This window comes from Carassius auratus, chromosome 21 (assembly GCF_003368295.1).
Source record: "Carassius auratus strain Wakin chromosome 21, ASM336829v1, whole genome shotgun sequence".
In the NCBI taxonomy this organism is placed as follows: Eukaryota; Metazoa; Chordata; class Actinopteri; order Cypriniformes; family Cyprinidae; genus Carassius; species Carassius auratus.
Window position 1 is genome coordinate 3,678,449 of NC_039263.1, and position 17,878 is coordinate 3,696,326.

The following is a 17,878-nucleotide window of genomic DNA, read 5'->3' on the forward strand; positions in this document are numbered from 1 at the left end:
TTTTTGGTCTACTGTCCCTTTAAGACGAGCACAACCTCCTGACTCGGAGAGTGACGTCATCGCCCCGGCCCGAGACATGGCGAGTACGGACGTGGAGGATTTCATCGGTCAGAACAGGCACCTTTCTGATTTAGTCGACACGTTTCGCAGCATTTCCGAGAGCGAAAAACACTGGAAGTCCAGGAGGGAGTTTTTATTCCGAAACATCAACGATTTTGAGGACCCTCACCTGGATCAGCTGCTCGCGCTGTCTATGGTGTGGGCGAACCACGTGTTCCTGGGCTGCAGGTCAGAATAAAAGCACTTACATCATCATGAACTATTAGAAAATATGAAATGGTAAAAAAAAAAAAAAAAAAACCCAATTTATTACTCCGAGAACAATAGAAAACATTATTATTAATTGTAGAATGGTTGAGCAGCAAATCAGCAGTGAGTTCTGAATATCACGTGACTCTGAAGACTGGATTAATGATGCTGAAAATAAAGCTTTGATCACAGAAATAAATTCAAATTTAACATGTATTCACATAGAAAACAGTTATTTGGAATTATAATTATATTTAACAATTTTACTGTACAAATTTATCTTCGAAAATAAGAGATTTATTTCAAAACCATAAAGAAAAGTAACTGCATTATAAATTTAGTTAAGGTTTAAAACACTTGATTTACTATCATGTTTTTCCCCCATTTTAAGCAGCAAACAGCTTGAATAAAGATTAAAGTTTAGTTTATTTCTAGAGATCAATGTGCTGCACGAAAAACAGTAAAATGCAATAAATGCATCTAGTTTCAGGGATTGTGTTGTGGCTCATGGTTTGTAGGTATGATCCAGTTCTGCTGGAGAGGGTGAGCGAGATGGCAGAGGGCATCGTTGTGGAGGACGCTCCTGTTTTTAAGACCAGAGATGAACTGATCAAACAGCAGCAACAGAAGGTACACGCTCCTGCTTTCATTCACTCGGTCCTTCACTGAAGACGTGCTGAAGTGTCTGTTCTCTATGGAAGGCCGTTCAGGATAAAACCAATGGAAAAGGTCATTCTGACTTTTCAGCTGAACAGTTGCAAGTTAATGGTCTGCCAATTCAGACGTTTTCTTTCAAACTGCAAAAGAGAAAAGGACGAACTGTGAGAGAAATGTAGAGTTCTGAACGTGTGTGTGTGTGTGCGTTTGTTCTCTTGAAATTCTGACTTTTTCATAAGATCAAAAGATGCTATTATCCTTTTACACTTTATTTTGCAAATATAAATGTCTGTCTGTTCATCATGCAAAGTAATTTTTTTTTGCTTCCAAAATGCCAGTTGAGTATTAAGGGTTAATCTAATCTCTAAATGTCCTTTTTGAAACAACTTTTACTCTGCCTTCTGATACAAACTGTAAAAAAAAAAGTGTTTCTTCCTCTGTCTTTTTGATGCTTTCCAGTGCAAATATCCCTAATTTTACTACAGAAGCAAAAGTCTTGTTTTCTTTGAAATCGATCAAGAGACAAGAACAAATATCTACCGTTTGGCTCCAAAAAATGAATTTAACTCAAAGGTAAAATAATATTTCATACCCTAGTTGAGCATAAACTCATTTATGTCAGTTTTTCAGAAAACAAGACTTCATGTGATCAGTTTGCGTCTTGACTTGAGTGAATGTATGTTCATTGAAGGATGTTTAGATGGAAAACAAAAAAAACCCATCCATTTTTTTAATGGGTTTTTTTTTCATGTGAAAGGGCGAATTAAGATCAGTGACACGCTAATCATTTACTTATTTTATAGTTGGAGAAAACATGATCAAATGTCTAGAAAGAAAGGCATGCCTCACACAGGATGCATAGAATAAATGACCGACCCAAACATAATTAAATAAATTACAAATAATCTGTTCTGTCTTTTCTGCAGAGGTGATGCCTGCCCGACTCCTCATCATCACATCTGATGAAGAAGCCTGAGATCTGTGCATCATCACCACACTTGTTTTATCCCTAGCTGTACATACGACAACCTGTTCTTGGTATTTTTAAAATACTTTTTTTTTTTTAATGCTTGTTTTAATAATTAGCTACAATAAAAACGAGTGCATTCTCTTCACCCCAAGTCTGTAAAATGTTTTATTTTCCTTTGCATACAGCATAAGTATAAATGTTCACAAGAATCCAACTAAAACATCCCCTCAACTCCGTGATCCAAGCATTTCCCGCGTCTTCTCTCAAAACTCGCGAGCATCGAGATGCATCGTCAAACACGCATACAAAAAAATGATTCCCAGTCAATCTTCAGGTGCATTTAAAGGCATGTCAGATATATTACTGATGGATTACTGAAGCTTTGAGATGGACCTATTTAGGGATTGCACTCTTTGCTGATAATTTGCATTCAACTGCATCCATCTGTCAACAGTATGATTCAGATTTTGTAAGCAATAACTTATCATGCAGTTAAAAGAAATAAATAAGCACACACATTCAAGGTAAAACGCATTTGCGAAGAACTGAGTAATGCTATGAATGATGTGTAGCTGCGTTATGAGTCGAGCCAGCTCTGCTCCACGATGGCTGAGACTCTCTTCTCATATTCACGTTTGTTCTCCTGATAGAGCTGAGCTGCTTGACTGTTGGCTGGGCTGTTGGGATTGGGCTCGTCTAACAGAGACTGGAAACAGACACTGATCTGAATGAGTGTCAAGAACAGCAATGCAGATATACGTGCATACACGTGTATTTTAATCTGAAATATTGTTATTGTGTAATAAAATACATAAACAGAAGTGTGATGAGGACAAACCCATCATGCACCTGGATGGATGTCAGAATGGAGGAGACGTCGTACGTGGGACTCCAGCGATTCTGAAGAATGTCTAAACATATGCTCCCATCTGCATAAACTGACAAACACAACATGATTCATCAGAAACAGCGCAGACGCTGATCGGCCGGCGTTACTCCGGACTGCGGCTCACCATTTGGGTGAAACATTTTGGAGATGAAGCGAACCGTTGGAGGCTTGTTGGGATATTCTTCTGAAAATTCAATAACCAGCTTAAATGTTCCTGCGGAGAGAGATTTAGGATGAATACGAATAACATCAACATGCCTCTTTGTGGCACGGTCAGTAAAAAAAATAATGTACATTTGTGTCCCTGGAGCACAGCAGTAGTATGGGGTATATTTGTAGCAGTGGCCAAAAATACATTGTATTAAAATTATAAAATAATTTTTGCTTAGTAATATGCATTGCTAAGAACTTCATTTGGACAACTTTAAAGATTATTTTCTCAATATGTAGATTTAGAACACAACTGTTAGTTGCAGCCATAAAAATGATGCCACAAATACATCAGGTCTTCAAAGCTGCTCATGATTCAATAACTAACGCTGATTTCATGGTTATTAACGAGTGTTTGTTTGTAGGAGTCCAGGAGTGTCTCACCATCTTCAAAAGGAGTTCCTACAGGCCTGCAAGGAAACACAGGAACACAATCATAAACGTGTGCAACAGATACACATCTCTTCATGCACAGCGATGCTCCAAACATACCCAAAGATCACGGCGTTCCACAGCATGATGTTGTTTTCTGAAGGAGCACCGCTCACACCAGTCGGAGGATCTTCCTGAAGTCTGCAAACCAAGAGGAACTAGCTATTAGTGAACATGTGTATATAAAAGTGATGTTTCACTATTGTTTACAACAGGATCTGCGTTTTCATTCAATGTAAACATGTATGTGCATTGCATCGAATTATTAGTTTACATGTAATTGCATTCTAGTTAAAGTTAACTACCACTTAATGTAAAAATAAAGAGTTACAATACAGTTTCGCCCACAAGAAAAAAATACTATAGTGTTTCTAAACCATGCTATAGTAAAGAACTAGAATTAATTAGTTGTGCTAATCCTACTTGCTGTTGTAATATAACTATAGTAATATAAACAAAGTGCTTTACCCTACCATAGGATACATTATACTACAATACACTACAGTATTTATTAAAGTTCACTAAAGTTGATACTACAGTATGCTGTAGCAATCATTAACTAGGTGTTGTTAATACTATAATATAAACAGTACTATAATACACTCTAGTTCTAGTGTTTAGTATTTGTTTACGTGTGTAATGCTATTAGCAAGGGCTGTATCTTCATATCTACACAAATGTGTTGCCTAATGAAGTGTCTATGATGCCCACAAATGCTGTGAACCCTGACAAAACGTACTATGGTACTGTACTACGGTAAAAAGAACAAGAAAACAAAACATCGCGACTGAACTCTCGTTTAGCTCGTGCTAGCGCAGGCCTAGCGGCTAACGCTGCTAACGGCTAACTCAGTCCGGGGTATAAACACAGCCTCAGTTCGACACAAAATTCTCATCTGAAGACACAAACCTCTTAAAGTCTCTCATGAGCCGCCGTCTCGCAGGAGTAGACATGCTTTAACAGAGGCTTGCTCTCTTAAACCGAGCAGAAGATGAAGATAATGTCTCGACCTGGCCACAGCCGCGGAGCGAACTATTCCTCTGTTTGTTTACAAACACACTCTGATAATGAACATTTCATTTAATTATGAAGAAACTCTTTATGGCTGAGTTTAACTGTAATGATCATGGTATTGATAAACGATAAATACATATCTTGTACAATTATTAATACACACGGGAATGTTTCATATTCATTAACTTAAATTAAATGGTCAGACTCCAAACCAAATGTTTTCTCTCTTTCAAAATGATTTCATAATTTTTATTTCTGTTAAGATTTTTTATACATATTTTTTTGTTATTCTCTGGCATTATTGCAGGCTATTATATAAATAACCGCAGATGCAAGTTTTTAATTTTGATAAAGAAAAGTTTTTTTTATCATGTGTTTTGGTAGAGGACTCACTTCTCACTCCACTTCTTTTTTGTTAAACTAGTAATAAACAATTCCACAGATTTTCGAAACAATAATATAAGGATGTTTAATATAATTTCTGGTGAGGTAATTGCATTCCTCTTCTTATTAATGTTTCCTAAAATTATATTTAATATATATATATATATATATATATATATATATATATATATATATATATATATATATATATATATATATATGTTTATTCATCCTTTTAAAACGTATGTTTAGGTACAGTTTTGTTAAAGAAAGCTTTAACTAGAAGGCCTAATTACAAAAGTCACAGATTTCTAAAATAATATTAATATATAATATTTTTTGTATATATATATATATATATATATATATATATTTTTTTTTTTTGCAGTGATTTGAATAATGTGGTTTAGTTTGCTCTCATGTAGACATTAATATATTTTAATATTTCATTAATTTAATTATGATTCATTTAATATGACTTTTTGTAATCATGTTTAAATTTACAATTATAAAAAAATATTTATTTAATATTTAAAAAATAAAATACATTTTTAGTTTAATAAAATATGACACCAAACAAACATGTGAATGTGGACGGATAAATCGTTTATAATAAACACCGCGATTTATTCCATTAAAAATAAAAATTGCGAATTTTGATTTCTACATTTCAACAAAATGTAAAGTTTCCTCACTGACCAATTATGAATGTAATATGTATAAATTATTATAAATAGAAAATGATGACGCATCAATACAAAATAATCCAAAGTTTTACATAAACATTAATTTAGCCGTTGACGTATTAATGAGATCCTATCGCAGTAAAGGAAAACGCCCAACGATGTATTTGAGAACCAATCGGAAAACAAGACGAGATCCTTGCGCCCAATCAGAGCGGAGCAGGAGCTGTGAGCGTCCAATCAGCGTCGAGCCGGCTGATGTGAAAACAACTGTGGCTCAGGGAGGGACTCTGAAGGCCGACGGCTTCTCCTTTCCTCACAAGATTCTCTTAATTAATTATTTCAAGATCCCTGGCCACATGTACGTCTCAAAGTAATTTTTTCGATAAAAGGCGGATATTCGTGGAAAGGAGGGTGAAGTTAGAGCAGAAATCAGCGTGGAAAGCGAGTGTGAAGCAGAAATGGACGAGAAGGCGTTTTCGAAAGAGCTCGATCAGTGGATTGAACAGCTAAATGAGTGCAAACAGCTCTCAGAAAACCAAGTCAAGAGTCTCTGCGAGAAGGTAAGTGGGTGAAACACATCATCAACATCGAGTTTGTTTGTATGTGGTCGAGAGTTTCTTGTTTATTTGAAAGCGCGACGCCGCTTCCTCATCGCTCACGCGCTCTCAAAATGGCGCCCGCGTGACTCACACATACACGCGCACACACACACACACACACACACACACCTGTATTATCCGACTTTTAAACTCTTATAACACACTTACTCACTCGTCCAGAAGTGTGCATGTAGGTGTGAGCCCAGAGTTGGTGTATTTGAAGATTCATGTTGAGTCGCTGGTTGCTGCAGTGGTTTTGTTAATTTAGTTGTGCTCGGTTTGCTCATGAAAAACCTCTTTAGATAAAGTAAAATAGCTATTAAGTCTCTGCAACTGATGCCAATATGTGTCACCCTTCTCTTGCAATCAGTTAGAATCATGTGGGTTGATAGAATCAGCCATTTAATAATCAAAAATAACTAATTAAATAATATAGGATCTCTATGGGATGAGTGATGAATCACTTTTTTTTTGTTACGTTGCCCTTCATTTATTAGTAACATCTGTTTAACTAAAGCATTTCCTTGAGGTCTATGCCCATTTTTTTTGTTTTTGTGCACACCTATAATTTGTAATCTGTTTTATTGTAGGTATAACTCTTATTCAGCGTGATTTTATAAACCTCTGGTGGAGCATCCGACTCCTGTTGACTGGGTTGGTTTAGTTTACCCAAAAAATGAGAATTCTGTCACTAATCACATTGAAGTAATCAGTTGCATTTAACTAATGTTAAATAAACCGTTTTTAAATTCAAATATAGTTTAAGTGTCTGCGTTGTGTGTAGTTGGGACAAATCCTCACATTAACATGGGAAAGATGTCTTTTATTTTACAAGATACCTTTTTAGTTAGGACTGAACTCACGGCTCAGAATGGTTGGTTGGTTGGTGTTCTTGGCTTTATTGCAGATCTGTGTCACTCTTATCTTGTAAGAGAATGAAATCATCAGCATGTATGGACAAGTTACATAACCTCAAGTTTCCTCAGTAGTATGGATGAAAATGGACTACTTTAAGGGCTGTAGACTCCTAAACACAATGCGAAGTACACTTGGGCCCAACTAGTTCACTGGAAAGCATGGTTGGTGTGGTTTATAGACCCAGGATCAGCAATGCCTGAACTTAACCAATCAGAATTAGGGATGCATCGATGCGATACTCGGGGATGGGTATCAGACGAGACTGATCCCAATCTGTGTATATGTAGTAGATTGTGTTTAACACACAAAAGAGTGACGATCAGCTCAACACAGATGTATAGAAATACTACGATGATTTAAAAATAAAATAAAAACGTAGCTTCTGAAATAATGGTTTTGTTGAATCCCTATATGATTACATTTTAAATCCTAATGATTTTAACTCCCAATGTTGATTTACTAAATGAAAAGGATGGAACGAAACTTTAATTGTGTAGTGTTTATGGTTTGAGGTCAGCAGTGTAGCTCCTCCAAACAGAGCGTCTCTTTATGACGAGAATAACGAGATCTTGTTCTGTATCGTCTCCGCAGGCTAAAGAGATCCTGACCAAGGAGTCTAATGTGCAGGAGGTGCGGTGTCCGGTCACCGTGTGTGGAGATGTACACGGACAGTTTCACGACCTGATGGAGCTCTTCAGGATCGGAGGGAAGTCGCCGGACACTAACTACCTGTTCATGGGAGATTATGTGGACCGAGGCTATTACTCTGTGGAGACCGTCTCGCTGCTCGTCGCTCTCAAGGTACGGCCTGCTTTGGCTCATGTTCAACCCAGATCTCAGAAATATTAAAGACGTAGTCCACATAAGAGTAAAAGTCAGTATCATTTACTCCCCGTCAAGTTGTTCCAAACCTGTATAGTTATTTCCTAGTTTCTCAGCGTGTACTTCTGTTATTAGTTCCTGCGGTGCGAAAGCTTCTCAAGAGACCACTGCTAATCAAACATCACCGCTCTAACAAAGATCAGTCTGTATTTAGTCTAACTCATGCAGAACTACTGTTGTTTTACACTTAATTGTTACATTTCTGCTCTTAAATCCTACAGTTACTTTGTTGTATTCATCGATTCTTGTAATTGTTCTTGTTTTATTTCTGACTTTATTGGTTAAGCTAATAGATTCTGCTGGGGGTATAGAACTACTTAAAGCTAGCTTTAAAAATAAAAAAATCTGATCTGAAAAATGTCTTAAACTTAATCATAACATAGAGGTCGGATAGTCATGTCACAACATTTGGGAGGTTTTTTTGGGAGGTAATTCGCAAGCTAAAGTTAGTATTTGTGTGTAAAAGTTTATAAATTAGCATCGTGTTGCTCTGAGGATTTTTTTAAATATCTTTGCATTATGTTCTGTTATTTCTCATATATTTGTCATTCTATTTAAAAATGACTAATTTCTATATATATATATATATATATATATATATATATATATATATATATATATATATATATAGAATTTTTTTTTTTTTTTTATATTTGGGGTGTATTTGTAGCGATAGCCAACAGTGCATTGTATGGATCTAGATTATAAATGTTTATTTTATGCCTAAAATCATTAGGATATTAAGTAATGATCATGTTCCGTGAATATATTTAAGGTATGAAATTTACAAAATATATCAACTTAGTTTTTGATTAGTAATCTGCATTGCTAAGAACTTCACTTTAAAGATGATTTTTCTCAATATTTAGATTTTTTTTTGCTCCTTCTGATTCCAGATTTTCAATAGTTTCATCTCAGACAAATATTGTACGATCATAACCAACCACATGCATCAATAGAAGGCTAATTTTCAGCTTTTAGATGAAATATACATCTCAATTTTGAGAAATGGACTCTTCTGACTGGTTGTGTGCTGTGGGGTCACTAAAGGAACATGAAAGCTGTGCAAGTGTCCTGCAGTCTGTACTCATACTCAATCACGAGACTATCTCCAGTTAGTCTTTATGCAGTTTGATGGCCAATTTTCTTTCTTTTATTTTTGTTAATCATTTGATTTATGTGTTCAAACTCTAGGTAAGGTACCGTGAACGCATTACAATACTTCGAGGGAACCACGAGAGCAGACAGATCACACAAGTGTACGGCTTTTATGACGAATGCTTACGGAAGTACGGCAATGCAAACGTGTGGAAATACTTCACAGACCTCTTCGACTACCTTCCCCTCACTGCTCTGGTCGATGGTCAGGTGTGTGTGTCTCCAGATTTCACCACTCCAGCTGTTTGTCTGTCTGTATTCCTGCGCTTCTGTTTGGTGTAAACTACAGCCCTGAGAATTTTTATTTATTTATTTTTTTTTTTTTTTTCGAACTCAGTTTTTTCTTTTTAATCTTTGTTGTTGTTGTTTTTTTGGATTCCATTTTAATTGAATTTAGTGATCAGAAAGCATGTCTAATTAATTGAGATCATCATGAAACTTATACAATTTAACAATTACATTTTAATGCCCTATTAATTTTTTTTTTTCTCCTGGATTTCATTTGAATATTAATTTATTTGAATATTTAGGTTTAATTGATTTTATTAATCAAAGTATAATCAATTAAATTAATAAAAATAGTGTTTTATAAAAAATGTGACACAATATTATAATAATAATAATAATGTTTTTCAGAATTAAATCTAATTAAATGAAGGCATGCAACATGAAAGTTGAATCAAATTAAAATGATTAAAAATCAAAGGGCCCTCAGTAAACCCTTCTGTGAAGGTTGCATCTCATTTCTTTTATCTATTTATTTTCCTCTTGCAGATCTTTTGTCTTCACGGAGGATTGTCGCCGTCCATAGACACTCTGGATCACATCCGAGCGCTGGATCGTTTACAGGAAGTTCCTCACGAGGTACAGGACATAGATGAGCATCGAGTCTAAAGGCAAAATAAAGCTTTAACCAGCACTGATGGCTCTGTCTGTGTGGTTTCCTCAGGGACCCATGTGTGATCTGTTGTGGTCTGACCCAGATGATCGTGGAGGGTGGGGTATTTCTCCGAGAGGTGCAGGCTACACCTTTGGGCAGGACATCTCTGAGACGTTCAACCACGCTAACGGCCTCACGCTGGTCTCTAGAGCTCACCAGCTTGTGATGGAGGTCAGCTCATACTCCTCTCTCATTAGAAGAGGGAACATGAACATCGCTGCTGAGTGGGACACGTTATTGACTTTGCTGAAAGATCAGTCGTGTCACACATCTTCAGCTCTCTTAGGAGCATGCGTGTTCTTTAAAGATCTAAAAAGCTCAATTTTACCAAAGTTAAGGTCATAGAAGATCCTAATTTGAAGTTAAGAGGCCTTAAATTTGGGGATGGAAAAAAAAACGATTATGATTACATTTAAGTCTAGGATTTTATTAAACGAATGAGCTGCATGTTCAAAGTCATATAATCATCAGCATCATTACTCCAGTCCCCAGTGTCACATCAGAAATCCTTCTCATATGATTTATTAATGTTGGAAACCATTGTGCTGCTTAATATTTTTGTAACCTGTGATACTTTACTTTTATTTTTTCAAAATGCTTTGATGATATTATTATTTTATAACAAATAAGTATCACTTCACTAATCAATTTAACACATCCGTGCTTCACAAAAGTATTAATTTCTTAAAAAAAAAAATAAGAAGAGAAAAACATCTGCCGACTCAAGATTTCAGTTTGAAATGATCTGCATATTAGAATGATTTCTGACAGATTGTATGACTCTAGCTTTTTGTTCTGTTTGTCAGTTCTATTTTACAATTAACAAAGCGAGCTCAAAAAGGCTTCTTGTTGTAGCACATCATTACTCTGTTGTTGGTTTCGGTTGTTTCCATTGTTCTCGTATGTAAGTCGTGCTTGCTAAATAACTAAATGTTAATGTAACACACTTTTCTGGTCTAGGGTTACAACTGGTGCCATGATCGCAACGTGGTGACGATCTTCAGCGCGCCGAACTACTGTTACCGCTGTGGGAACCAGGCGGCCATCATGGAGCTGGACGACACGCTCAAGTACTCTTTGTAAGTCCAGAAGCTTGATCGAAGCAGATTCAGTTGCTGGGGTCTTATGAACATGTATATTTTTTATTTATGTATTTTTTGTTAAATTTGTATTAATCAAAAAGCATTCAGGAATCAAAAATTCAGGAAACTACTACATTTTCACATCTATTAAGTTTAACAAAAATTACATGATAAGGGCCCTGTGAAACTTTTTGTTACCTAATTCTGTGTTTTAGCATGGCTAATTATTTAAATGCATTAAAACAACTTAAACTTTTTCTTACAGTAGCTTTGTTTTTGCTCAGAAATCCTGTTTTAAAAATTTCCTATTTATCAAATGAAGGCTTAAAACATTTATTTTAATAACTGAAAATCAAGCAAATGTTATTTTTTGGTAAACAAAATTTAAAATTAAGACATGGAAGAAAGGATGTCCGATTATTCCTTAAAAATAATGTTCGTTTCTTTGTAGTAGTAATAGACCATGTACGTTCTGCTGAATAATAGTAATCCAGTTTTGGCCAATACTTGTCTTTAAACTAAACAGGACTTTTATTTTGACGGGTTGTCGTGAATATCTTCACAGTTCTGTGTATGTGATGCTAGTTTTACTCCAATCAAACCATGAAGTCACTCTCAGAGCAGCTCTGGAGATGTTGTTCATGTGTTTCGTCCTCATTTAGTGAGACGACAGAAGCTGAAATCAGTGTGTGTGATCTGATCTGTTGTGATGTGGTGTTTCCAGTCTGCAGTTCGACCCGGCGCCGCGCAGAGGAGAGCCACACGTCACCCGCCGGACCCCCGACTACTTCCTGTGAACCCAGTATCACCGTCATCTTATAATCCTCATTCAGTTTAACCTGAAGGAGAGAGGAATGGGTAACAGTAGAGAAAAGAGAAAACTGATCCAATGAGAAATGTCTGTGGACCAAAAGGTGTGTGTGTCTGTGCCATATCCGAACCGATCCACGAGCTCCAGATATTCCCAGCTGCTCCTGCTTCTGTCCTGCGCTCTTCAGATGAACACACCGTCTCCTTCATCAACCCTGTTGTGTTCTGGCCTTTTTTTTTTTTTTTTTTTTTTTCTCAACAGAAGTCCGTTTACAGTTTATTTCCGTTTTCCAAGCTCTACGGGTGATTAATGCTCTTCTATCCCAACAAGCAGGTGATAGTGTTTCCTACACTGAACTAGTGATGTGTGCAGACTGAGAGGCATACAGTCGTCTGAATCCTGGAGTAGCTTCATATGATGACTCTGTGTCTGTATAAAGGGTACCAGTTAAGAATAAAGATGAATCTCGCTCATGTAGTTTGTGTGCTGTTTCTGACACGTGAGGGACTGAGATACAGTTCAACAGATTGTTCTGTTGAACTATTTTTTTACAGGAAAAAATGTATACAAAAACTGATGGTTTTAAAAGTCAAGAATTGTGAAGACCTTTATACAGTCTTTTTTTTTTTTTTTTTTTTTTTAGTCTTTTATACTACACAAATTGTTTTAAAGCAAGTTCACAGTAGCAGACGTTAATAAGTCAACAATTATGAAATGAATTGAACATCGGTTACAGAAGACAAGTGTCATTATTCAGTTCAGTTGAGCCAAGTTCACTCTTGGTATAAAATATAAAAAAAAAAATTTAAATAAGAGATTGCTCAATTCAATCATTTGGTATTAAAAACTACATTTTATTTAATAAAAAGGAGAGTTGAGTGGTTTTCCAGCCTGTCATATTGGGGGATCCGCCCCTTTGAGAAAAGCCCACCCTCTATAGTGACGTCATGACAACAACAGATTTTTGGCGGGAATGAGGTAAATTTGTTGGCGACTTTTTAAGTGAGAAGTTTTCTTTTGTATGAGTTCACTTTCTTTGCCAGATCTTAACATGTCCACCCTGTTGTTATGTCAGAATTGATTAGAATACAGTATTTTCAATATATATACCAAATTATCTTAAATAATCGGACTAACTACTAACTGGAGTACTGTGGATTTATTATGATGATTTTATCAGACTCATTCTGACGGCACCCATTCACTATAGAGCATCAATTGATGAGACGCTGATGCAAAGCTACATTTCTACAAACCTGACGAAGACACAAACTCATCCTAAAATGAAATCATTATAATCTTAATTCAAGCGAGGAAGGCTTTTGAAAGTCTGACCGTAATCAGTGTTGAATACTACCGAAAGGTTAACTTGTTTACAGGTTTGAAAAATGATTATCAGTTGAAAACAGTAAAGATTTAGAAAAGTAATCCAAAACTAATCAAATGTAATCAGCTACGTAACTTTAATAAACTTTTCATCACTTGAATTCAGATCATAATAATTTAATATTACAGCACATCCTCCACAAAAGCAGTTTTATTTTTTTACTTTACTTTGTTAAATACAGATTTAGAATCATAAGAATTAGTTTAATAGCTATTACACTGTTTTTGAATCAAAAATTTGCATAGCTGTGACAGGAAACACTTGCCTTGGGAAGAAAGTTAGGACTCATCTTCAACAATAAATCATATATAGCTATAAAATAAGTTATAAATCAGAAAAAAAGTGATGTAATGCCGTTTGTAATAGTTACTATTTTCATTTTTAACATTGTATTTTTTTTTGTAGCAACTAATTACAATGACGTTTATTTTGTAATGTAATTACGTCATTCCGTTGCACGTGGGTGTGGTTTAGTTTGCGCACGCACGTCACTAGAGCGCAGTCTCACTCGGGCCTTGTTGACGTTCGGTTTCATACCTTTGCCGCTCTCAGTCACGGTAAGAACGGGACAGAATCTACCTCATCAGCGAGTCATATGTTATATTCTGACAGCGAAGAGACGCAGCATGCGTAATATTGTGTGAAATGAAGTTTTATCCCGGTTGACGTGATGAATGCAGCGGTTGCTAAGAGAGGCCTATAGCCGCGCGGCTAACGATAGCTTAGCATCACAAACAGCCCGTTCTTTAGGTCTCTGCGGTGTTTTTAAAAAGTATCTGAATTGGCTGTGGGACAGTCATAGTCTGGATGCTTCGACTGTAGCGGGATTCTTGTTTATCCTCTTCCATTTTACGGCCGTCTCTTATTCATGTGTAACATCGAGCTATCTGTAGTTCACCTCATGTGAGCTAACACAGCTAGCATGAGTCAGTGTTCTGAAACTGTGTTGTTATTGTTCATGTAGATGCCGACTATTAAACTGCAGAGCTCTGATGGAGAGATGTTTGAGGTGGATGTGGAAATCGCCAAGCAGTCTGTGACTATAAAGACCATGTTGGAAGGTAAGCTGAAGTGATGTGTGTGTGTGTGTGTGTGTGTGTGTGTGTGTGTGTTTAATCCCAGCTCTCTTCTGCTCAGATCTGGGGATGGATGATGAAGGAGATGATGATCCGGTTCCTCTGCCCAATGTGAACGCTGCCATCCTGAAGAAGGTGAGACTTGTACATTAGTCAAGTTTAATTGGGAGTTTCACATGATTTTAGTAAACAGATGGTAGATATCTAGGTCTGATTTTACCCTGAGATGATGATAAATAATACTTTGCATGTGGGTCATTCCATGTGACCTCAACCGGAGATCTCGAATGTCTTGGATGAATATTTGGATCAGTTTTGTTGAGGGAGGTCAAAATGACAATCTTCGATGGAAATTACAGGGCCTTGAAATGACTTCATAAAGATGGCAGGATCGTTATTGATTTTAGCAATCTTTGTCTCATTATATACTAATGATAACCTTTCTCCATTTGACAGACAAGCTATAATTCTAGTTCCAGCTGAATCTATTAATTGTTTTTAAAATACAGTAAGTATCGGGTGTGTACAAAGTGGCCAACATTTAGTTTTTGGCCCTTGATAAGTGTTCATTTTAACAATTTACTCTGAGCCATATTTAGGTTCCAGTATCTCTGGAACCAAACCACACAGGGCCTTTAAAATTATGATGCCAAAAGGAAACCCCAACATCTAAAAGGGCGTTAAGATATCTTAAATACTTCTTGAGTTTCAGACATACAGACTTTGGAGAACAACACTTGGGCCTACCAATCTTTTGCACATTGGTTGTTTTAATATAAATACACGTGTCTTAGAAGGGACTGAGTCTTACAGTGTGTTTAATGTGTCCACAGGTGATTCAGTGGTGCACCCATCATAAAGACGACCCTCCTCCTCCTGAAGACGATGAGAATAAAGAGAAGAGGACGGATGACATCCCCGTGTGGGACCAGGAGTTCCTCAAAGTAGACCAGGGCACCCTCTTCGAACTCATTCTGGTGTGTTAACTGCTTCTGTTTGACTGTCTGCCAGTTTTTGTTATAATGCTACAGAACTGAGTCGCAGGTTTGATTTCATGGAGGGAAAACAAAACGAAATGCATCCTGTTGGTTTTTAGGACCGGTCAAGTGCTTGAAGTTGTAGGATAAACCAATGTGGCGCCCTGCGTTTAATGAAGCGAAACCAGTTCTGAGTGCTTCTGGTGCTTGAGACCGCAGTTTGGGCAAAATAACCCTGCGGTTGAACATTTATCAAAGATAAATCTGAGAGACAACTATTTGAGAATCTGAGGATGCAAAAAAATCTTAAGATTGAGAAAATCATCTTTAAAGTTGTTCAAATAAAGTTCTTAGTAATGCATATCACTAATCAAATAATTAAGTTTTGATATATTTACTGTAGGAAATGTACAAAATATCTTCATGGAACATGATCTTTACTTTATCCTTCTGATTTTTTACATAAAAGAAAAAACTAATAATTTTGACCCATACAATGTATTGTTGTCTATTGCTACAAATATACCCCAGAGACTTCAGACTTTAGTGCTCCAGGGTCACAGATGTGATTTAACTATTGTTTTAATAGTACTAATCACAAAAGTTATTCATTATACAGTGATCATTTCAATATGCCTTTAAAATGGGTTTATCCATAACGCAATGCATATCAGAATATTTGAATAAGACAAAAATAAATACTTTGAAAATGGAGCAGTCTGATGCAACCCACAAGGTTCATTTAAACATTATTTCGCATTGTAAGATGCGTGCATGCAAGTCCCATTATCTTCATCAGTCTAGCCGTAGCTTTCTTGCTGTATGGTGTGTAAAGTTCATGTCCTCCTCACGTGTTGGCGTCATCAAATTGAGATCGGTTCGTGAGATAGAACAAGTTTAGTGAGCACCGATCGAGTCCTAAAATCTGATTATCGTCCGAGAATCCCTATAAACTGCTAAACTTTTATTTATTTATACAAATACATGTTCAATCACCTAAAGCTCAGAGCAGATGGAGTTCATGTGGATCATTTATTTACATGAATGCTGAAAACACTGAGCTGCTGATGTGTAAATAAAAAGTTTTTTTTGGATGGTAGTGCTAAGAATCTCTTTCCTTTCAATGTCTGAGTTTCTGACATTAACCAGTATTGATCTATATCTGTTAAATGTCAGTATGCACTGGGGAAACCCCTCAGAAACCAACCTGAAACTGCTTCGAAGCCTTTAGAATCAAGTTCTGTGCTGTGTTTTGGGACACGTGCTCTTCTTTCACACGTCTGAGCAGCACTGTGTCGTCTCTCCACACGAGGGCCACGTCTTCGTCTCATCACGCTCTTTCATCTCTTCTCTTTGTTTAGGCTGCAAATTACTTGGACATCAAAGGCTTGCTAGACGTTACTTGCAAGACGGTTGCTAACATGATCAAAGGCAAAACCCCAGAGGAGATCAGAAAGACTTTCAATATCAAAAATGATTTCACAGAGGAAGAGGAAGCCCAGGTAAAGCAAGAGCTCATTTCCTGTCTCTTCATGCTTAACTGTAGCATCACTGAGATACGCTCTCACAGTTTTCTTAATCGTTTTAATATTCTTATTACAGTCAAATGTAGTAGTTTTGTTGTTTTTGTCATTTTTAGTAACTTTTAGTGTCAGTAAGAGATTTGAAGCCTCTTCTGCTCATCAAGGCTGAATTTATTTGATCAAAAATACTGAAAAAAACTTTAATATCGTGCAATTTAAAACAGCTGTTTTCTATTTTAATGTACTTTAAAATATGATTTATTTCTGTGATGCACAGCTGCATTTTCAGCATGATCCGCAGAAATCAGAATAATATGATGTATCTGCTTAATATATTTTTAGAAACTGTTACAGTTTCAGATGTTGAAAATAAGATGAACTGACACAGTTTTAAGTAGTTGTTGTTAGTTTTGTTCAGTAATAACTCGCCGGATGTTGTGTGTTGCAGGTACGTAAGGAGAACCAGTGGTGTGAAGAGAAGTGAAGATCCTGACACTTTAATACTACTTTTTTGTTTTGTTTTTTGGAACAATATGTAATTAAAAAATTGCACTGCACTGTTCATATTTGTTAAGATTTAACATGAACCAACGGAAAGACTCCCTTGTGATTCGCTAGCATGGCCATCCTCTTTGCTTCTGTGCTGTAAAAGCCTTTTTTAATGCCCTCGGTCTTCACCCGTGTAGAGAAAACGCTCCTCTTTCTACCAGGCTTTATTTGATTTGACTGGCAGCTTGTGTTTAGTGTTCTTGAGAAAGGAAGGTTTATCTCCAGGTTTTCTGGCAGTGTATCCGTGCTGATGAAAGCTCAGTGTTGAGATGTTGTGAACTTGAAGTGCTCGTGTCTGCTTCCACTTCATCTGCTCGCCTCGGTGTATAGGACTGAGTCTTTCACGCTTCTGCTCCTAAACGGCAGGCCATTAGGATCATCAGTCTTTTAGTTCAAAAAATAAAACCAGATTATTGTCAGCTGTC

The 17,878-nt window shown here is 36.5% G+C and overlaps 4 protein-coding genes across 5 annotated transcripts; 3 read left to right on the forward strand and 1 right to left on the reverse strand.

Annotated features, from left to right (window-relative positions):
* The first annotated feature begins 31 nt into the window (after positions 1 to 31).
* cdkn2aipnl (CDKN2A interacting protein N-terminal like) lies at positions 32 to 2,080 on the forward strand. The gene is made up of 3 exons (XM_026195524.1): positions 32 to 288; positions 828 to 939; positions 1,893 to 2,080. The coding sequence occupies exons 1-3, from the start codon at positions 77 to 79 to the stop codon at positions 1,896 to 1,898; spliced, it is 330 nt and encodes a 109-aa protein (XP_026051309.1). The 5' UTR covers positions 32 to 76; the 3' UTR covers positions 1,899 to 2,080.
* An 8-nt stretch (positions 2,081 to 2,088) lies between these two features.
* On the reverse strand, positions 2,089 to 4,550 carry ube2b (ubiquitin-conjugating enzyme E2B (RAD6 homolog)). Of its 2 annotated transcripts, none has more exons than XM_026195522.1 (6): positions 4,377 to 4,550; positions 3,528 to 3,608; positions 3,420 to 3,445; positions 2,950 to 3,039; positions 2,786 to 2,874; positions 2,089 to 2,642 (listed from the first exon to the last, which is right to left on the reverse strand). In XM_026195522.1, exons 1-6 carry the CDS (start codon positions 4,418 to 4,420, stop codon positions 2,514 to 2,516), a joined length of 459 nt encoding a protein of 152 aa, XP_026051307.1. In that variant the 5' UTR covers positions 4,421 to 4,550; the 3' UTR covers positions 2,089 to 2,513. The 2 variants fall into 2 exon arrangements, with proteins under 2 accessions (XP_026051307.1, XP_026051308.1); XM_026195523.1 differs by having other exon boundaries at positions 2,775 to 2,874.
* A 1,254-nt stretch (positions 4,551 to 5,804) lies between these two features.
* On the forward strand, positions 5,805 to 12,418 carry ppp2cab (protein phosphatase 2 catalytic subunit alpha b). The gene is made up of 7 exons (XM_026195525.1): positions 5,805 to 6,111; positions 7,660 to 7,869; positions 9,145 to 9,318; positions 9,883 to 9,972; positions 10,058 to 10,219; positions 11,009 to 11,127; positions 11,855 to 12,418. Exons 1-7 carry the CDS (start codon positions 6,010 to 6,012, stop codon positions 11,925 to 11,927), a joined length of 930 nt encoding a protein of 309 aa, XP_026051310.1. The 5' UTR covers positions 5,805 to 6,009; the 3' UTR covers positions 11,928 to 12,418.
* Positions 12,419 to 13,761: 1,343 nt separating this feature from the next.
* skp1 (S-phase kinase-associated protein 1) lies at positions 13,762 to 17,878 on the forward strand. Its single transcript, XM_026195526.1, has 6 exons — positions 13,762 to 13,885; positions 14,293 to 14,389; positions 14,466 to 14,539; positions 15,238 to 15,381; positions 16,743 to 16,883; positions 17,353 to 17,878. Exons 2-6 carry the CDS (start codon positions 14,293 to 14,295, stop codon positions 17,386 to 17,388), a joined length of 492 nt encoding a protein of 163 aa, XP_026051311.1. The 5' UTR covers positions 13,762 to 13,885; the 3' UTR covers positions 17,389 to 17,878.

Bases quoted from the DNA above. Each gene is read 5' to 3' on its own strand.
- skp1 (XM_026195526.1), top strand. From the start codon at position 14,293: ATGCCGACTATTAAACTGCAGAGCTCTGATGGAGAGATGTTTGAGGTG. The intron at 15,382-16,742 runs GTGTGTTAACTG...CTCTTTGTTTAG, and splicing joins CCCTCTTCGAACTCATTCTG to GCTGCAAATTACTTGGACAT. The intron at 16,884-17,352 runs GTAAAGCAAGAG...TGTGTGTTGCAG, and splicing joins CAGAGGAAGAGGAAGCCCAG to GTACGTAAGGAGAACCAGTG.
- ube2b (XM_026195522.1), bottom strand. From the start codon at position 4,420: ATGTCTACTCCTGCGAGACGGCGGCTCATGAGAGACTTTAAGAG. The intron at 3,446-3,527 runs GTATGTTTGGAG...GTTTCCTTGCAG, and splicing joins TGGAACGCCGTGATCTTTGG to GCCTGTAGGAACTCCTTTTG. The intron at 3,040-3,419 runs GTGAGACACTCC...CTCTCTCCGCAG, and splicing joins AGGAACTCCTTTTGAAGATG to GAACATTTAAGCTGGTTATT.
- cdkn2aipnl (XM_026195524.1), top strand. From the start codon at position 77: ATGGCGAGTACGGACGTGGAGGATTTCATCGGTCAGAACAGGCACCTT. The intron at 289-827 runs GTCAGAATAAAA...CATGGTTTGTAG, and splicing joins CACGTGTTCCTGGGCTGCAG to GTATGATCCAGTTCTGCTGG.
- ppp2cab (XM_026195525.1), top strand. From the start codon at position 6,010: ATGGACGAGAAGGCGTTTTCGAAAGAGCTCGATCAGTGGATTGAACAG. The intron at 7,870-9,144 runs GTACGGCCTGCT...TTCAAACTCTAG, and splicing joins CGCTGCTCGTCGCTCTCAAG to GTAAGGTACCGTGAACGCAT. The intron at 9,973-10,057 runs GTACAGGACATA...TGGTTTCCTCAG, and splicing joins TACAGGAAGTTCCTCACGAG to GGACCCATGTGTGATCTGTT.